The 20,310-nt window shown below is 34.2% G+C and overlaps 1 protein-coding gene across 1 annotated transcript in view; it reads right to left on the reverse strand.

Annotated features, from left to right (window-relative positions):
* The window catches only part of RALGAPA1 (Ral GTPase activating protein catalytic subunit alpha 1), a 224,228-nt gene that overhangs the window by 55,642 nt on the left and 148,276 nt on the right, over positions 1–20,310 (reverse strand). Inside the window, 3 exon segments of the mRNA XM_036842171.1 lie at positions 10,188–10,259; positions 12,729–13,593; positions 19,490–19,673. Coding sequence (XP_036698066.1) covers positions 10,188–10,259; positions 12,729–13,593; positions 19,490–19,673 — 1,121 coding nt within the window.

The raw sequence follows: 20,310 nt of genomic DNA on the forward strand, positions 1-20,310 counted from the left end.
TTGGGGTCCTGAAATAAACCTTTATGTTTATCATCAATTGCTTTTTGCAACGGTACCAAGCCAATTCAATGGGGGAAAAAATAGTGTTCTCAGCAAACGGTGCTGAGGGAACTGGATATCTACAATGCAGTTGTAGATATCCAATGAAGTTGGATTCTTACCTCATACCATATACAGAAATTAAATTAAAAAGCATCATAGACCTAAAAATAAGGTCTAAAACTATGAGAGTCTCATAAAGAAGTTTACACAACTATAAAATGTCCGTGTAAAAGCTACATGAATGTTCACAGTAGCATTATTCATAACAGCTGGAAAGTGAAACTAATGCAAATGTCCATCAAGAGATGAATGGATAAACAAAATAAAGGATATTCACACAATGGAATATTATTCAGGAATAAGAAGAAATGAAGTGCTGACACATCCTGCAACATGGATGAATTTTGAAAACACTGTGCTAAGAAGCCTGCCACAAAAGACCACATATGTTTGATTCCTATTATATGAAATATCCAGAATAGGCAAATCTATAGAGACAGAAAGTAGATTAGTGTTGTCTAGAGATGGGGAGTAGGGGGTGATGTTTGGGGGTAATAGAGAGTGACTGGTAATGGGTATGAGGTTTCTTTTTGAAGGAAATATTCTAAAATTAGATTGCTGTGATAGTTGTCTGTGAATATACTAAAAACATGTACACTTTAAATGAGTGAATTTTATGGTATGTGAATTACATCTCAATAAAGCTGTTAGAATTCAAGTTGGAAGTATGACCTACTATGTGTAAATTCTGATCCTGGCAGAAAGGGGACCTCTCAGTGTTCTCAATTTCCTAGGTAAAGGGCTATCAGCTAGAACTCATAAATCACAATTTATAAAATTGAGAAGAGTTGCATAGAAATGTTCACCTAATACTATATAAATCAAAAAGAGAAATACATGAGCCATATAGGAAAAATTAGAAAATAAATCTTTAAAATGCAAAAGTAAAAGTGAAATCACCTTTATATTATCTGTCCTTTTTAAAATTTGAAAAAGCAGAGTTTAGCTGCTCTTTTATATCAAATTTTAATTTTTCAGCATTCCTTCTTATTTTTCTACTTACTAACTACTTCTACTCAATGCTTGGTATATACTGATTGCCATTAGATTAGTATGTACCACAACAGTGAATGAGGTAAAAAGATTAGAAAAAATGAGATTACTGAACTTGCAGGCATAAATATTCTACAATATGTCCAGTACTGGCAAAATATTATGAGCTTACTACTGGAAAATTCAAAGTGAAATATGCTAAGTTATAAGCACTTCTGATTCCCTGTATATACATTGCAACAGAAATAATAATACAAATAATTTGGAGATTTGAAATTTAAAAATCTGATGGTTCAACAATGAGGAATAGGAATCAGTTAATCTAGTCAAAGGAAACAAAGGATCTACAAATGGTCTGGAGAGATAAGACTATAAAGAAAGTAACTTTTCATTTTCTTCCACCCTAATCCTCCAGACAAGTAATCAGGTTTGTTTCCAGGTTCTTGGCTTAAGAAGAAGCTCAAAGTTGCCTTACTGTCACATAATTAGAATGTATTTTTATCTGAACCCAATATGTTAGAAAAAGAAAGGAAACTTGTTTTCATTATTTAATTTGTTTAAAAAAGCAAAATAAATGTCATGTGTTCATGTGGTATACAATATAAAAAAGAAAACCTATGCTGTCTCAAGGAAGATGTCCTTCATATATTCCAGGTACATATGAGAATGGAAGTAGTTTAGCAGGAGCCAAGAAGTAGAAAAGCATAAGGTAATGTAAAGAAGCCATGAATAGCCAAGACTGGCTGGTATGGCCTGAGTTCTAGACTAAGGAGTCTGGTCAGGCACTGGGAAGTCACTAAGGAATAAAAAAAAATTTTACTTTAGAAAAATTATTCTTGTGGTGAATACTGTCTAGATGGTGAAGAGTTAGAAGATGAGAGAGTTGTTTTAACTCTCTCCAAAAGAAGTAATAAGGACATGAATCAAGAAGTTGGGAGCAGGAAAAGCAAAGAAGAGATAGAAGTGAGAAATAATAAGAAGAAAGAACTGACATAATGATAAATACTAAGGGCAAGGGAAAGGAAATGGTCAAGTGTGGGTGACACTGAAATGGTACTTCTAAATATAATCGAGAAGATTAGGGGGAGGATGTTACTTGGGAAAGAACTGATGACCTGCAAACAGAAGTAAGGAGGCAGGTAAAAAATTGTAATAAGCAGCTACAAAATCATGACTGAGAATGAAGAGATAGGAGTACATGGACAGAAAAGAATGGGGTTGAGAAGATATGAGAGATATCCCAGTGAGAAGGAAAACTATGTTAGGGGAGAAGGCAGCAGAAAATGAGCCAGTGAAGACAAACTAGAAATAACTAGTTTAGCAGGAGCCAAGTAGAAAAATATTAGGTAATGTAAAGAAACCATAAATGGCCAAGATTGGCTGGTATGGCCTGAGTTCTAGACTAAAGAGTCTGGTCAGCCATTTGGAAGTCACTAAGGAATAAAATAAAAATTTTACTTTAGAAAGTTTTACTTTAGAACAAAGTAATTTAACATGACTTTAGAAGCCAGGGGAGAAGAACATTTTAAAGAGAGAACAGACAACAGTACTGAACTTTTAGGGGATATAATACTCAGAAGTTTTTAGGGCAGAAACTATTCTGTATTATATTGTAATGAGTATACACGTCATTATACATTTGTTAAAACTCATACAATGTACAACACCAAGAGTGAATCTAATATAAACTTCAGTTAATAATAATATATCAATATTGGCTCATCAATTTTAACAAATGTACCATACTGACACAAGATAAAAAAAATAGGGGTAACTATGTATAGGGGGAAAGAGGGTATGTAGGAATGCTCTGTATTTTGCAATTGATTATTTTGTAAATCTAAAACAGCTGTAATTTTTTTAAGTGCCTATTAAATTAATTAAATTTAATTAATTAGATAAATCAAGGAGGCTGGAGAGGATGGAGAAAACTTTAGACTTGATGGTCAGGATACTAACCTTCAAAAGGATAGTTTCAGTAGAGCAGTAGAGGTCTGAGGACACATGGTGAGCAAGACAGCAAAAGAGGTATGATTTGTGCCCCCAATGACTTTGGTACCATCTAGTACCAAAGATAAATTATTATGGGGAAGAATTAGGATATGAGAACTCAGAGACTAGTTAGAGGGTTTTAATTTTACAACTGTCTTGGAAAGAATATCTAAGAAATAATAATAATATTAATACAGTGTGATAAATACTATGACAGGAAAGTGTTATAGGGATCTGTGACAGCCCATGGAAGGATAGCCAAACATAGGGTGGAAGGAACTGGGGAGGAAGGTAAAGGGTTAGCAGTAGCTTAGGGAAAGGCTTTTCAGAAAAAATGATGTTTAAGCTAAGACTAAAACAATGGACAGGATCTACACTCAGCAAAAAATTTAGAGCGTAAGACTATTTCATTGTTAAATAATAAACAATAAAACTCAGACAGATAACATTCAATTCTAGAAGAAAAAGAACAATATAAAGCTTATAAACAAGAAATAACAGTAATTAAAGAGTTAAAAAACAGAACATAATAGAATATGATAAATGAGAAACTGTTTCTTTGAAAAGATTAAGTAGATTATTTGCATCCAAAAAAAAAAAGCCCACTGTAATGGTGGTGCATAATTCATTTACAAATATAGCTTAAAAGTTAAAAAACGTTTTAAAAGAAACCATAATTACAATAATTTGTTATTTAATACACAATACAAAAAAGATGGAAATTGTAACACCAATAACCTAAAACGTGAGGGAAGAAGTAAAAGTATAAAGGTTCTGTATGCTGTATATAAAGCAAATATTAATAGAAAAGGAAATAAACAGCAATACAGTAATAGCTGGGGGTTTTAATATCCCACTCTCAATAATGGACAGATTATCCAGACAGAGACTCAAAAAGAAACAGTGATTTGAACAACACTATATACCTAACAGACATACACAGAACATTCTGTCCAACAGCAGCAGAATATACACTTTCAAGTGCACAAGAACATTTTCTAGGATAGATAACGTGTTAGGATGCAAAACAAGTCTCAACAAATTCAAGAAGCTAGAAATTATATCAAGTATCTTTTCCAAACACAATGGAATTAAAGTAGAAATCAATAACAAGAGAAAAGCCAGAAAGTTCACAGACACATAGAAATTAAACAACACACTCCTGAACAACCAATGGATCAAAGAAGAAATCAAAAGGGAAATTTAAAAAAATCTTGAGACAAACAAAATAGAAATACCACACTGAAAGTATGAAATATAGCAAGTTCCAAGAGGGAAGTTTGTAATGATAAACACGTACATTAAGAAAAAGAAAGATCTCAAATAAACAGCTTAACTTTATACCTAAAGGAACTAGAAAAAGAAGAATAAACTAATCCCAAAGTTAACAGAAAAGGGGAAATAATAAAGATTAGAGCATAAATAAATAAAATAGAGAATAGGAAAACAGAAAATATGAAGCAAACCAACAGTTGGTTCTTTGAAAAGATAAACCAATTGAGAAATAAATGGTATTGGGAAAACTGGACATTCACGTGCAAAAGAATTAAACTGGACCCTTGTCTTACACCACTCACAAAAATTAACTTGAAATGGATTAAAGACTTAAATCTAAGACCTGAAACCATAAAACTCCTCAAATGAAAATAAAGGGTAAGTTCCTGGACATTGGTCTTGTCTATGACTTTATGGATATAACACCCAAAGCTCAAGCAACAAAAACAAAACAAAAACAAAAACAAAAATAAACAAGTGGGATTACATCAAACTAAAAAGCTGCACAGCAAAAGAAAGGATAAACAAAATGAAAAGGTAACCGACAGAGTGGAAGAAAATACTTGCAAATTACATTTCTGATAATATAAGAAACTCATTCAACTCAATTGCAATAAAACACTTATAATACAATTAAAAAATGGGCAAAGGACATGAATAGATATTTTTCTAAAAATGATATTCAAATGGCCAAGAGGTACATGAAAAAGTACTTAACATCACTAGTCATCAGGAAAATGGAAATGAAAAACCACACTGAAATATCACCTCATACCCAGTAGAATGGCTATTATCAAAAAGACAAGCGATAAGTGTTGGAGGGGATGTGGAGAGAAGGGAACCCTCGTGCACTGTTGGTGGGAATGTAAACTGGTGCAGTCAACTCTGGAAAAAGTATGGAGGTTCCTCAAAAAATTAAAAATAGAACTACCACGTGATCTGGCAATCCCACTTCTGGGAATATATCCAAAGGAAATGAAAATACTAACTGGAAAAGATATCTGCACCCCTGTGTTCACAGCAGCATTATTTACAATAGCCAAGGTATGGAAACAATCTAAGTGCCCACAGATGGATGAATGGATTAGGAAAATGTGGTATTTACAACGGGATTCAACCATAAAAAAGAAGGAAATCCTGGCATTTGTGACAACATGGTTGAACTCTGAGGGCATTATGCTAAGAGAAATAAGTCAGACAGAGAAAGACAAATATTGCATGTTCTCACTTATATGTGAAATCTAAAAAATCTAGATTCACAGAAACTGAGATCAGATTGGGCGGAGGATGGGTAAAGGGGGTCAAAGGGTACAAATTTCCAGCTATAGGATGAAAAAGTTTGGGGGTGTAATGTACATTACAGTTACTATAGTTAACAATACTGTATTGTATATTTGAAAGTTGCTATGAATGCATTTTTACAGTTCTCACAACAAAAACTGTAGCTAAGTGAAGTGATGATGTAGTAACTAACATTGTTGTGGTAATCATTTTGCAATATATAAAAAATCATTATGTTTAAACCTTAAACTTACATGATGTTATATGTCAATTATATCTCAATACAGCTAGGGGTCAAAAAAACCTTTGAAGGGATGACATGGGAATACAGAAATTAATTATATATATTAAAAAAAGAGAAAAAGAAAAGCCCTACAAAACTGAGAAAAGGAATGTAGCAGAGAATTATGACACCATGTATGAATCTCTACTAAATATCTTTTGAAATCTCAGTGAAATTGAGTTTTGTAAAAAAAAAAAATAGCCCTGAAATGGACCCAAGAGGTAAAAGAAAAACTGAAAAGACTAATAATGACGAAACAAATGGAAATAATTGAATTCTACTAATTCTTCAAATTTTCAAATAGATAATATTCATTTATGAAGCTGGCTGTAATGTTAATTCTGAAAACATTAGAACAGGCAAAAAATTAAACTATAAAATATTCTAATAGATAACCATGCCCTAATTAAAAATGAAATTCTAATAAATTTTAGCCCAACAGGAAGTCAAAGGACCCAGTAAGGTTTATCCCAAGAATGCAAGAATTATTTAATATTAGCATCTAGTTATATACATCAACTAGTTAAGAAAGCAAAAGCTGAATATAAAAATATATAAAAACCTGAATAGGTGCTGAAAAGGATTCTGATAACATTTAACAACCTTTCATTATGAAATTTCCTAGAAAACAGGCTACTTTCTCAGAATGATAAAAATGATGTATTTCAAACTGACAACCAATATTTTACTTAAGTATGAAACAGAAGAGTCATTTCCATTAAAAGCAGAAAAGACAAGGATGGCCACTCCTCCTATAACTATTTAACACTGTAGTGGCAAGTTTTAGTCAGTGCATCAGACATGATGATATAAGAAATAACGGCATAACTTTTCGAAAAGAGATGACTTGCAGAAATGATTATATACCTAAGCAAATCCTAAGAGTGAGACAACTATAAAATGTTTAAAATCAACAAGAGAGGGACTTCCCTGGTGGCGCAGTGGTTAAGAATCTGCCTGCCGGAGATCAGCTCGGTGCTTTGTGACCACGTAGAGGGGTGGGATAGGGAGGATGTAAGGGAGACGCAAGAGGGAGGAGATATGGGGATATATGTATATGTATAGCTGATTCACTCTGTTATAAAGCAGAAACTAACACACCATTGTAATTATACTCCAATAAAGATGTTAAAAAAAGGGAAAAAAAGAAAAAAAGAAAAAAAAGAGTTAAAATAAAATTGAAATAATAATATTAGTATATTTGATCAAAAAAAAAAAAAAAAAGAATCTGCTTGTCAATGCAGGGGACACGGGTTCGAGCCCTGGTCCACGAAGCTCCCACATGCCATGGAGCAACTAAGCCCATGCGCCACAACTACTGAAGCCTGTGCTCCGCAACAAGAGAAGCCACCACAATGAGAAGCCCGCGCACCGCAAGGAAGAGTAGCCCCCGCTCGCCACAACTAGAGAAAGCCTGCACACAGCAACAAAGACCCAATACAGCCAAAAATAAATAAATAAATTTATTTAAAAAAAAAATCAACAAGAGAATTCATAAAAGTACTTGGATACAAAATATAACGGGGGGAAAGATTCTATTCAGAATAGCAACACAAAAGTAAAACACCCCTAAAGGTAATGTCTGGGTATCAGAATAAATAAAAAACACTCCATGATTGTGAAAGGGAAGAATGATGATAATAAATGTGTTTATTCTTCCCATAGGAAAGTTTTATTGTAAATCAAATCAAAATAGCAATGGGATTTTTTTTTTTCTGGAAAACAACAGCATAATTCTAATCAATAACATGTTTCTGGAAGAAAAAACAGGTGAGAACATGTAAGAAAAGAAGAATGTGTGTGGGTGGGGTGAGGAAGAAGACTGAGCCTATCAGATACTACATTATAAAGCTACAATAAATTAAACAGTAACATCTCCACAAGATTGATAGACCAATCAATAGAAATGAACAGATAGCTTTGCAACAGCTTAATATTTGATAAAGACAATATCAAATCAATGGGAAAGATATGGATTATTTAACAAATTATAGAAATAGACTATTTTCCAACATTCAAGGTGGTTCCATTTCTCATTCCATAAATCAAAATGCATTCCAGAAGGAATAAAGAATTAAATATAAAATAATTACCACTCTAACCAAATACTTAAAAATCTAGAAGGAAATGTAACAATGTTTAATTGATTTCAAGACAGAACTCTCTAAGCACAGCAAACAATTGAAGAAATTAAAAAAAAAAGATTGAGAGATATAATTACTACAGAAAAATGGGTTGTTAAACAACCTGAAGTTGTTGAAAACTGAAAGCCAAACGACTAACTAGGAGAACTCCCACAATAATACAAAGTTAATCCTTAACACATACACATACGTAAAACAGCTCTTACAATTAAGAAAAATTCCTAAATAGAAAAACAGAAAAAGGACACTAAGAGAATTTAGAAATTTTTTACAAATATATGAAAAATATTAACTTCACTAGTAATTAAAAACTATAAATTAATGAGATACCATGATTTGCCCCTCAAATTATAAAGGTTAAGAAAATGTCATCAATATCTTTTGCTGGACAGGCTGAAGTTATACAGCGTTGGTAGGATTAGAAATCAGTGCTTAATGGAAAGCAATTTTATAATATATATGGCCTGAAATAAGTCCTTATGCTTTGACCTAATAATTCTATTTCTAGGAATCTATTCTAGGGCAAGAAATTAAAAACAACTCAAATGTCCAAAAATCATAGAACTTGGTGCCATAGAATTTTTTTTGAAGAAGATCAAAATGGCTGAGAAAATGCTAATATAGCGTTTTCTAAAAGACATAACTTATTATTCATTACTATGATTCCAGTTTTGTAAAACAAACAAAAATCATACATATGTCTATCAAAAAGAAAGACTGAAAATATATAAAGAAATGCTAACAAGTCTTATGAATAACAATAGTTTTATTTTTCTGTTTTATATTTTCTATAATAACCAAATAAATTATATATTATTTAAAAAAATTATTCTGAGAAAAGCTGAAAACAACAAAAACCAGTTAGGAATGACAGGAAATGAATAAAAAATTATATTTTTCTATAAATTTGGTAGTAAAAGGCATGAAAGGGATGTACTATAGCTTGAAAGGATAGTAACTGAGGAAAGTTTTGTTTTGTTTTGTTTTAAAGGCAGATAACAAACATGCTTATGGTAAGAGAAGTAAGTAGAAATACAAGATAAAGAAGGGATAACTTTTTGAAGATCCTACAGCAGGCTGAGAAAGTAGGAAGCAGAAGTATAGAAAGAAAAAAAGGCTTTTCTGATGCGGAAAGTGAGCAAGAGAAGATGGCTCAATACAGAAAATTTTAAAAGACAAAGATGTAAGGCCTATTTGTTTTGATGTGGGACAGGTCTGAATCATCTTCACTTTGCATTCCTGTAGAATAGTGATGGCAGGGTGAATGGCCTGTTACAAACTAGTTTCCCAATCGTCAGAATCACTGGATTTAATTAATGAACATATGTGACTAACCTGTGTTAAAATGTGAGTGTGTGGAGGAAGAAGAAAGGTTAAGAACTACTGTTCTAGCAGATTGTCTTTCACATAGGTCAAACCTTTGAACTGAATTCTTATGAGGTTAGAGGAGAGATGACCTTTTGACTATAATGCCGGGCTTGAGGAACAAAGAAGTGGTTTATAACAATTACTCTGAGAAGTAAAAGTGAACAAGGGATAAAAAATTTGCCAAACAGCAGAGATGGCATTGTTAAAGTAAAGGTGCATGAATATACAGTAACTCTATATCACACTGGTTTGATAATTTTCTCTAGTAATGTACTGCTGCCCAGGAGTAGAGAAAGCAGATGTTAGGAATGATTCTGATTAGAGAAATGGTTATGGAAATATATATATATATATATATATATATAAAAACTTAAGCAGAAGAACAGTTTTGAGGGTGCAAGATAAGGCATTTTAAAAATGGTTGACAATATGTGAGTTTGCTGGACAGAAAGGTAAGCGGAATCAGAGCTGGGTGGACAAACTGACTGTGGGAACAGGAAAAGCAAAAAACTGAAGACAAAAGTATAAAACACCAGTCGAGTGTTTATTATTTATAAACAATCCAAAGATACCAAACATTTAAATGCAGCTGTACGTTTTTCTAAAAATGTTATTTCTAAGGTATATATAAATGAAAAACAGTTTCTGCTCAGAAAGTTATAATTCAACAATACAGTATTATTCACACATGAACAGAGAAATAGCTGACAGGTGCCAGAGATAAACCTGAAAATTTCCCAACAACTTACCACTGTCTTGAGTCCAAGTTCCTAAGTTCTCTAAGTAGTTTTTCATTTTTCTTCAGGAGATGAAAGCTCCTCCTAAATAGAGAGATTTATAAACATTTTCATCACGTTTGCAGTGAATGACATGACAGTCCCGGAAATACTTTCCAGTCTACTCATGCAATTCTTATACTTTTCTTGCCTTTTCATACTTCTAACACAAAGGAGAACAGACCCTAAAAAAAATGTAAAGAATATATGTCATTATTTCTACCCAGGCCCTCATACATTTCTGCTAGTGGATCATAATCTACTGGCCACTTAAATGTTTCCTTGCAGATGCTGTGAGTTTCCCAAACTCATATTCAGGAAAATGGATAAAAATACTTATAGGTTCCTTCTCAAGAGTTTCATAAAAATATGTGAGAAAATTGTTCCTCATGAGAAATAAAATATTCACAAAATCTAAATCATTACCAAATAAGGATGTGTAATCCAGATGGAATTTGTTTTTTTTCTTGTTTTACATTATATGTATTTTTTTACACTACAAAGCAGTGTGTAAATTTTACCAAATACATTATATAGGTGCTAAATTATGTATAAATTATATTCATGAAGTCAGTGCTTGCTGTGGTTAAATATAGCTTCCCATCTTTAATTTTTCTCAAGAGACAATGTATGGACCATTCTACAGCAAAAGAGAGTAGAATGAATTTATATTAGTGGCAATTACCTGTATGTAGACATACCATAAGGCGAATTGTTTTCCTGACATAACATGGCTTTCCCATAAGGCAGAGGATACGCCCTTCTAATAAATGGAAGGGTTTAAACCAAGTAAGATTATAAACACTAGGTAAGCAAGTAGAATTCCAATTCAGTGCTTCACATGCATTTGAATTACTTTAAGATTTATTCATCCAGTGATATCTGAGCTCCCCTTCTACTACAAACTGAACAAAAAACAATACATTCAATATGCTTCTTCTTCCACTTCCCTACAGCTTTTAGTGTCATCGAAATTTTAAAAATCAATTTTAAAGATAAATTTTAAAATATTTTTAATATTTAAAAATATTAATAATGCTTTACATTAGTGTACAATTTTAGTATTTTATATACATTATCTAATTTAATTCTTACCATTATGTGAGGTGGGAGTTATTTCCTCAATTTGCAGACTGTAACCCGAGGCTCAAAGTTTAAGTGACTCTAACCTGGATCTTCTGCTTTAAGTCTCATGCCTTTTCATTTAACTCCTACCTAACTTACTTCAAAACTCTGTGTGTGTATTGCAAGTTTTTAATGAGGTTTTGAAATATGCATAAGAGAAAACAAAATTAAAAAAAATGAAATCCAGATTCTTTTCTTGATTTGATGCTAAATCCTGAGTTAATTTCTCTGATATAAACAAGAAATGATCATATCGCTGTTTGTCTAAAAAAAAAAGTTAGGCTTACATGACATAATAAGAAATATACATTTGGGCTGTGTCCCCAGTTCCTGACACAGAGGTCCTAAAACCCTTGTAATTTCCTGAGTGCTGGAGGTGACAGGAGAGTCTTACACAGACCTCCTAAAACCTTTGGAATTTCTTGGGTAATAAGAGCATCTTTTGTTCTAATAAGGTGACTCTTGGTGGTGTCCTGGATAACTTCAGGCTGGTGCCTCATCACCAGAAAGAGCAAGCCATGATTAGAATCTTGAAACTTTCGGCCCCACATCTGGGGAGAGAGAGGAACTGGAGACTGAGTTAATAATCAATCATGCCTACATGATAAGACCTCCATGAAAATCCCTAAATTATGGGATTTGGAGAGCCTCCAGGTTGGTGAACACATTCAATGTGCTGGGAGGGTGGCACACTGCAACTCCACAGGGACAGAAATTTCCAAACCTGGAATCCTTCCAAACTTTACCTTATGTACCTCTTCATCTGGCTGTTCATCTGTATCCTTTAACTATCCTTTGTAATAAACTGATAAATATAAGTAAATGTTTTACGAATCATTATAGTTAATTTTCAAACCCAAGAAGGGGGTTGTAGGAACCCCTGATTTACAGCCAGTTGCCCAGAAGTATGGGTGACCCAGACCTGCAATTGATGTCTAAAGTGGGGGGGCAGTCTTGTTGGTCTGAGCCCTTAACTTGTCTGTGCTAACTCCAGGTATTGTTGAAACTGCTTGGTGTGAAAAACTCACACATTTGGTGTTAGAAGTGTTATAAGAAAAAACAGTTTTTCCTATTAGCTTACATGAAGGTTGGAAAAAACAAGATTTTTTTCAATTATATGAGCTATGAGTTCTAAGTCAGATAGTTATACTAGTCATTATGAAAATGTTAAAGTTAATTTATTACATTAAGTTATCTTTTTATTACCTTGAAACCTGACTATGACTCAGTAGACTCAAAAAAAAAAAAAAGAAAATCTGCCCACCGGTCAAAGAACTAATTGGTAAGTTAAAATTTAGCGAGGGAAAGAACAGAGACTAAAATGCTGATCATAAGATGAATAAGACTAATATTTTTTTAAAAAATGAAAAGTTTCTCCTTTATTCTTACCTTTTGTCCCAGGAATTCATTCCCAATATACTAAGAAGCAATCTGCAATAATAAAATGCTGACTGAGGTTTCTGAGGTGTTGGTTCATCTTGCTCCACAGCTTTCATGTTTAAGTCATTAAAGTGTTTCTCAACAAATTCTTTTTCCTCTGTATGCTGCTTAAGGATAGCGTTAATAACATCATTTTCCTGTTTTTCAGAAATGCACACAGGCTGTGGAGCAGGAATATTAAGTGAGACTCCAGTTCTCTGTAAGCATTCAGGACTAGTTACACCTAAATACTGCAAAAGCTCATCAAGAACATCTTCTTCATCTCTTATTGTATCCCAAGTTGGTACAGTTTCTCTAAATCTTCTTCTAAACTGGAGGGAAACCCCATCTTTAACTGTTATATCTTCTAAGCATTCATGAGATGTAGAAGGCTCTTCTGGCTTCTCTTGGTGAGACAATGAAAGTATAAGAGATGTAGGTTCTGACAAACCACTTACAAGAGGTGGTCCATACAGGATGGCAGAATCCCATGAATATTTTCCAGAAAGATCACGTACTATAATCCTGACATTTGAATTGGCTGATGCAAGGCCAGCAGATAAACCTCCTCCAGGTATACTCTCTTCAGATCTGATCTGGATACAGGACACTAAGGTTGTATTGTTCAACACAAAGAACTGAATATTTGGACTCTCAAAGAGTTCAGGAGAAAGTTCAGTGCTTTCACTGTAATGATTGTCGTGATTTTCACACACCTGACTTGTTAACATAGCAGGACCACCACTCATTGGATAATGGCCCAAGTGATTTACCAGATGTGTAATAACAGTGCGGGCAGCTATAGAGATTAATCCTTGTTGCATTTGAGTTTTCACTAGAAATAAAAAATATAATAAGTGAGTGGGAATACTGCTGCTTCCTAGGAAGTCATATAAGAATGAAACATTAGACAACAAATGGGGATTCCATCACATTATCAAAATCACATTCAAATATTTGAGTAAATATTAATATTTTCAATTTAGAGTATGTACTACAAGAATGATAGCAAAGAAGAAGAAAACTGTTCTTTGATGAAGTTTTGTTCATTTTTATAAGAAAGCCCTTTTTGAAATTTTTGCTTATGGATTCATAATTTAAACTGAGGCTCTTAAATGTACATCATACCTTCAAAGAAGGTTCAAAAGTGTTATAAATCACTTGAAATCACTTAGCACCCAGATTAAAAAGTCAATGAAATCCAACTGATAAGTTTCTTATATTATAAGAAGATTCAGAAACATAGTTTGCAGCATGCCTTAAACGTCATTTAATTATGGCTTTTATGGATGATGTAAAAGTGTCAGAAAAAAGTGATCTTTCACTAAACTTTAGGAGTCAGGATCAATTTAAACAGTGAGTCAGTGTAGCCAGCATATGCCGAGGAAACTTTATTTTAAAGGAAAAAATATTTTATGGCCTGCTTATTTTTCTAAGGCATTAAAGAGATCAGGAGCATATCTATATGAGTAACTTAAAAAACAAACAAACAAACATAGGAAATGGTAAAAGAGAAAACTCAAAGAATATAGTAGTAAGAGGCCTGAAGAGGCAAGGTGCCTAATGTCAGGACCTGAAGGAGGAGGAAAAAGGAGGGGAGGGTGGAAGGAAAACAAAGAATACAGAAAGAGAGTAAAGGGAGAAAGGAGGAAGTGGAGATAGACAATAACTTGTCCAAGCCCACTAGCCAAAGGCTGCTAGTGTGATTCTATAGAGGGTTGATGTGGAAGCCAGTTATGTAATGAGTGGTGTCAGGAAGTGGGGACAACTGGGTTAACTTGATACTTTTTATCTAGGAGGTGGGAGGATAGTTGTCATTAGTAAAGACATACTAATCATTCATGTTAGGAGAGGACGTTCAGTTGTGTGTTTGTGTGTGTGTTGATAGTGTTCTTGTCTGTCTTATATACAAGGTTACAGAATAATCATGTCTCTGTATTGTTCTACCACAGTGATATTGTCTGAGCATTGTTTATGCTCTGAAAGTTAATCATTTGGGAATACTATGGCCTAGCTACCAGAATAAATATAGATTTGAAAATGTCCTGATGATCAAAGTATTACCTACATAAAATAAATTCCTTAATTTCGAGTGTACTTTGTGAGGAATTTCAGTAACTATATAGAATTGTGTAACCACCAACACAATCAATATACAGTAAAATTCTCACATCAAAGGAAGATAAATTTTATTTTATGTAAATTATACCTCAATAAACTCAACTTTAAAAAGTTTATAAGGGAACTAGGTTGTGCACTGCTGATATGATTACTTAAAAAGAGGCAAGAAAGAAGAACAATGTTATATTTTCGAGGCTGTAGCCCTCAAGATTCAGAACCAACACCACTGGGTACAGGCAAAGAGTCAGGAACAAATCAGCTGCTATGCCATTAATACCGATTAATATCTTCTCCATTATTCCAACTATAAAAAAGAACAGTTTTCTGTGGACTTTGGTTGATTTTGAAATGTTACTGAGTGTCAAACTTCTAATCTTCCATAATCAAGTTTTATTTTACATACATGTATATATAAACATTTTTCAGTTTACTTAAAAAGTTCCAATTACATTGAGCTGTTCTTTGATGATAGTATGGCTAGCTCTGAAAATGAGCTATTCAACACTAGATAACAACACTGAATGATTAACCTTAATTCAATCCTACATTTTCAAGACCTATTATGGTAAAGTAAAAAGAGATGCCACTGAATGATGAGAAACAGAGGGGTGATTTGAATCTAGTGCCTGCTTTTGCTTCTCTGATTATAGCTTAGATTTTAATGAGTGTTCACACTGTAAGAGGCCTTGCAGATAATCTAGCCAATACTTCTCATTTTGCACTTGAGGGTTCACAGAAGTTCACTGATTACACTTAAAAAATAAATTTAGATTTCAGAAGTAGGTAGAAGCATTTTCTTTCCTAAGCTGCTTCTCTAAATTCAGGATATATATATATTTATATAAAGGTACAGAAACCTCTCAATTTGTTAATTTGGCAGTTAGGTTTATGTAGATTTTTTTTTGAATCGTAAGCTACAGAACATACATATCTTTCTTCTATATATCTCAGATATAAAGAAAACATATGAAATTCTCTAATGTAGAAATTCAAAATGAAATTCTAAAATAACCAGCCTTGTGAGAAAATGCAAAATGAAGATATCGATGCTTCTAAGGCTTTGTGTAACTAGCATTCATTTAAAAAAGTCTATTCAAGGTTGTCTTTTCATATTGTCAGATTAAACAAACCCTACAGCATTTGCAGCAAACCCGTAATTACTGATTATTATGGCATACAAAAGCAGCAAGACATAAAAAGCTGCTGCAATTCACCACACTGTAATAGAACATGCAGAGGAAGTTAATTTTGGCAAATGCTTTAAATATGAGCTTTGCATAATGTGTATAGGTGAAACTATAATTAAGACAGAATGAATTCTTTGGAGCCTCCTTTCACTCTGACCCTGCAAATGATGACTTTTTGCTAATAAGACTACTGCCATTTGACAAAAAGCCAACTTCACTACCTTGCTTTATTCTTTAGTAAATTTAATAATTACAGCTACTCCTGCCAATAATTCTCAAATCAGACTCGTTCAATCCAATACTGAGCTTATTAGGGACACTCTATGTTTAGAAATCTTTGGCCAAAAAAGTACTTGAAGATGATGAAGCATGCCTTAGACAAGGGCACAATGATTAGCCATTTCTGCCACATTAAAAAAACCCCACAGCATGTAGTCACTACAGACCACAGAATCACCTGCTGCTAGCTCACAGCTGTTCCTAAAAGGTTCTGCATTTATCTGGTCCTTAATTCCTTTAAGAAAGTCCAAAGGGAACAACTTTAATACATTTAGAGAATAGCACCCTACAGAGTATTTGGTATCAATATAAAGCTCATCTGTTTAAAACCTTTACACCTTTCCGTCTTTTACAGTGACTGTTAATGGCACAGTAAATTTGCATGAAATACATTAAAACTTCCCTTTACATAAGTAAACTATTTCACTGTTTAAGAAATACACTATCTTGCCCTGAATCAAACTTTATCATTTTACACCTTTAAAAATGCAAAAAGCAAAGAATATTTTCATATAACTTTGTCTTTAAGTAAAATAAACACTGTATTGTACTATGCCAAATCTAAAGAAATAATTATAAGTCACCTATATCAATTATTGTCTGAATTATTTTTCCTATATTCCTATTTCACTTGTATGTATGTGTTCTAGACAAATTATCAGCTATTTGTGGTCAACCCAAAACCCTAGCCCTATTTCCTTGATGTGTAACTTTATATCCTCACTTGCATTCTATGTCTTCAATCCATTACCACGGCCACATCCTAAACGTTTTAATCATTTATAACTATTCTGCCTTTAAAAATCAAACTCTTCCTTGATAGTTTACTCTTTGACCACAACCTCCTAGTCTAGTGATTTCCCAATTTTGTTTTGTAGAGCCTGGGAGAGGGCTGTTGCAGATGAATGGGAGGGAAGTCAGCAGAATCCCTGCTGCAGCTCTACTTTAAGAAGTTTTACAAAGTGGACTTCCTTGTGAAATTTATTTGAAGAGCTTCCACTGCTTCAAAATTCATTTAATAAACCACTGTCCTAACATACTGATATGCTCAGTGGTTCTCAACCTTGGCTGCATATTAATCACCTGCAAGGTTTTAAAAATCCCAGCAATCCCAGATCAATATTACCAAAATCTCTGTGGATGGGACCAGACATCAGTATTGTAATATGCAGCCAAGGCTGAGAATCACTGTTCTAATTTGTTATTAACAACCACATCTACTTTCTGACTCACTGCATCACCTCTACTTTCTTCCAGCTTATCACCCATTTCCTAGCATCAGTTCAATCCTTACCAACCCTAGATTCTATAACTAAACCATATATCAATATTCTGAAAGCCATTGTTCCCTTGTATATCTGCCAGATCCACGTTACTGAATGTTGACTGGTGCAACCAAAACTTTGCAGTTTCCATTTTCTACTGGGCCCTCAGTAACTTCTGTCAGTCCCCTTAATTTACTTCCACCTTCTTCTTTCTGGTCGCAGAAGAAGGGCTAATATTAACACCTAATCTTTCCAGCTCACCTCTCAGGAACTTCACTCTATTAATGATCCCCTTACTACCTTCCTTCTCAGCTTATCATTGAGTTTAACTCTGTCTTTAGAACTCCTTTAATCCTGAATAATCTTTTAACTTATCTATTGTTTTATCATTTTTCTTTGCTTTTTTAAAATAAAAAAGTCAAGCTTTTTTAAAGAGCACTTTTGACACATGGCTCTACTTCCTTAACTTCTGCTTGCTCTTCAACCCACAGCCATCCACTTCTGTCTCCTACTTTTCTGCTGAAACTAAAGTAGATATATTCGTCAGTCTTTTTGTACTTGATATCTCTATCATTTAATACCATTGGCCAGTCTTTAAAAAAATCTTTCTCTTCTCTTTGTTTCTGAGAAACTACTCTCTCCTGGTTTTCCTTCCTTTCCAACTTTTTCTTCTCAGAATACACACACCCATGTAAATACATATTCCTAACAAAGACCCCTCTGCTAAGACCTAGATCTGCATGTACAATCAATTGTCCACTAGATCTCTTCATATGAATATACAACAGGCACTCTAAGCTAAACCATTTCCAATACTGCCCTCCTGATTTTCCCTCCTAATCCTCTAAACTTTCTCATATTCTTAGTCTAGCTTAGGGAAAATATAACCAATTTAACCCTTTAGCAACTCTTGCTTGGCCTATTGCAACAGCATCATGATTGGTCTCTCTGATCCTGAGTTAACCACCCTAAAATCAATCTAACATACTAGAGATCAGCAAACTTTTTCTGCAAGGGGACAGAGAGTAAATTATCTTCAGCTTTATGGGCCATGCTATCTCTGTCCCAACTACTCAACACTACTATTACTACACAAAAGCAGCCATAATGACACATAAATGAAGAGCATGGATGTGTCTCAATAAAACTTTATTTATAGAAACAGGTGGCAGGCATGGGCCATAGTTTGCTGACTCCTGTAAAATACTACTGTCAAAGTGCTCTTAATACTAATTTTATCATGTATATCAGTGGGCCCCAACCTTTCTGGCACCAGGGACCAGTTTCATGAAAGACAACTTTCCCACAGATGGGGGGTGGGGTGGGGAAGGATGGTTCAGGTGGTAATGGGAGTGATGGGGAGCAGCAGATGAAGCTTCGCTTGCTCACCCGCCGCTCACCTCCTGCTGCGCAGCCTAGTTCCTAACAGGCCGCAGACCGGTACCAGTCTGTGGCCCGGGGGTTGGGGACCCCTGATGTATATCACCTCCTTAAAACCCTTCAGTAATTGCTGGGTTCCTCTGGGCTACCCCTGTATCTTGAATGTACTTTTGTTTTTATATGTACTCATATCATAAGGTTATTTGTTTACATCTTTCCCTTATATCAGAGAGTAAACTCTCTGAATGTAAAAACAGTGTGGTTAAAGAACTTATCAGAATAACTTAGAAGTATAAAGGGTATGTCATCACATATAATCTTAGGAATTGTGTATCTTAAGTTGTTTCTTAAACTAAAAATGAACTTAGCTATAACATACATGTCAAGGTAAACAATTACAAAGTAAGATATATTATCCTCCAGTATTTCTACCCAGGCCTCAAATCATACCTTGGGAGAACCCAAGCAACAATACTGTCCTGAAGAGAATTCATTTTACCTTCTGTTACTGGCTGGAGTTTAGAAGATCGTTCCGAATCAGGAGAGTGCAGAGGTTCAGGCTCTTTTAGGCTTTCCAAATGCATAAAAGGATCATAATCTACAGATGCCAAATCAGAGAGGCTTAATGGAAAATACCTTGGATTGCTAAAACACTGAGATCCATAAACACACCCATGTAATACCTGAAAATACAGGGGAAAAAACATACCAAGTTTTCCTTTTAAGTGAAAATAAATAAAGAAAGAAAAAGGAGAAAACAAGTCAACTGCTAATACAAGTACGTGACAAAAATTTTAAATATTTAAACACTTAGCTCTTCAATCAAGGTAAAATTTAATCTAAAAAAGAAGAATGAGCAAAATTTAACTAATGATTCTCATATTCAACAAAGACTTCTTTCAAAATTTTGCAATGAAACAACAGTGTCTTGTAAGAAGTAACTTTTTAATTATCCCTCGGTACCGTAAGATAAATCTATGTTCTTAGAAAATACCTAGCTCAGGGTTTCCCTGGTGGTGCAGTGGTTAAGAATCCGCCTGCCAATGCAGGAGACACGGGTTCGACCCCTGGTCCAGGAAGATCCCACATGCCACGGAGCAACTAAGCCCGTGCGCCACAACTACTGAGCCTGCACTCTAGAGCCTGCAAGCCACAAATACTGAGCCCGTGTGCCACAACTACTGAAGTCCGCACGCCTAGAGCCCGTGCTCTGCAACAAGAGAAGTCACCACAATGAGAAGCCCACACACCGCAACTAAGAGTAGCCCCTGCTCGCCGCAACTAGAGAAAGCCCAAGCACAGCAACGAAGACCCAACGGA

Source organism: Balaenoptera musculus, chromosome 2 (assembly GCF_009873245.2).
Source record: "Balaenoptera musculus isolate JJ_BM4_2016_0621 chromosome 2, mBalMus1.pri.v3, whole genome shotgun sequence".
NCBI lineage: Eukaryota > Metazoa > Chordata > Mammalia > Artiodactyla > Balaenopteridae > Balaenoptera > Balaenoptera musculus.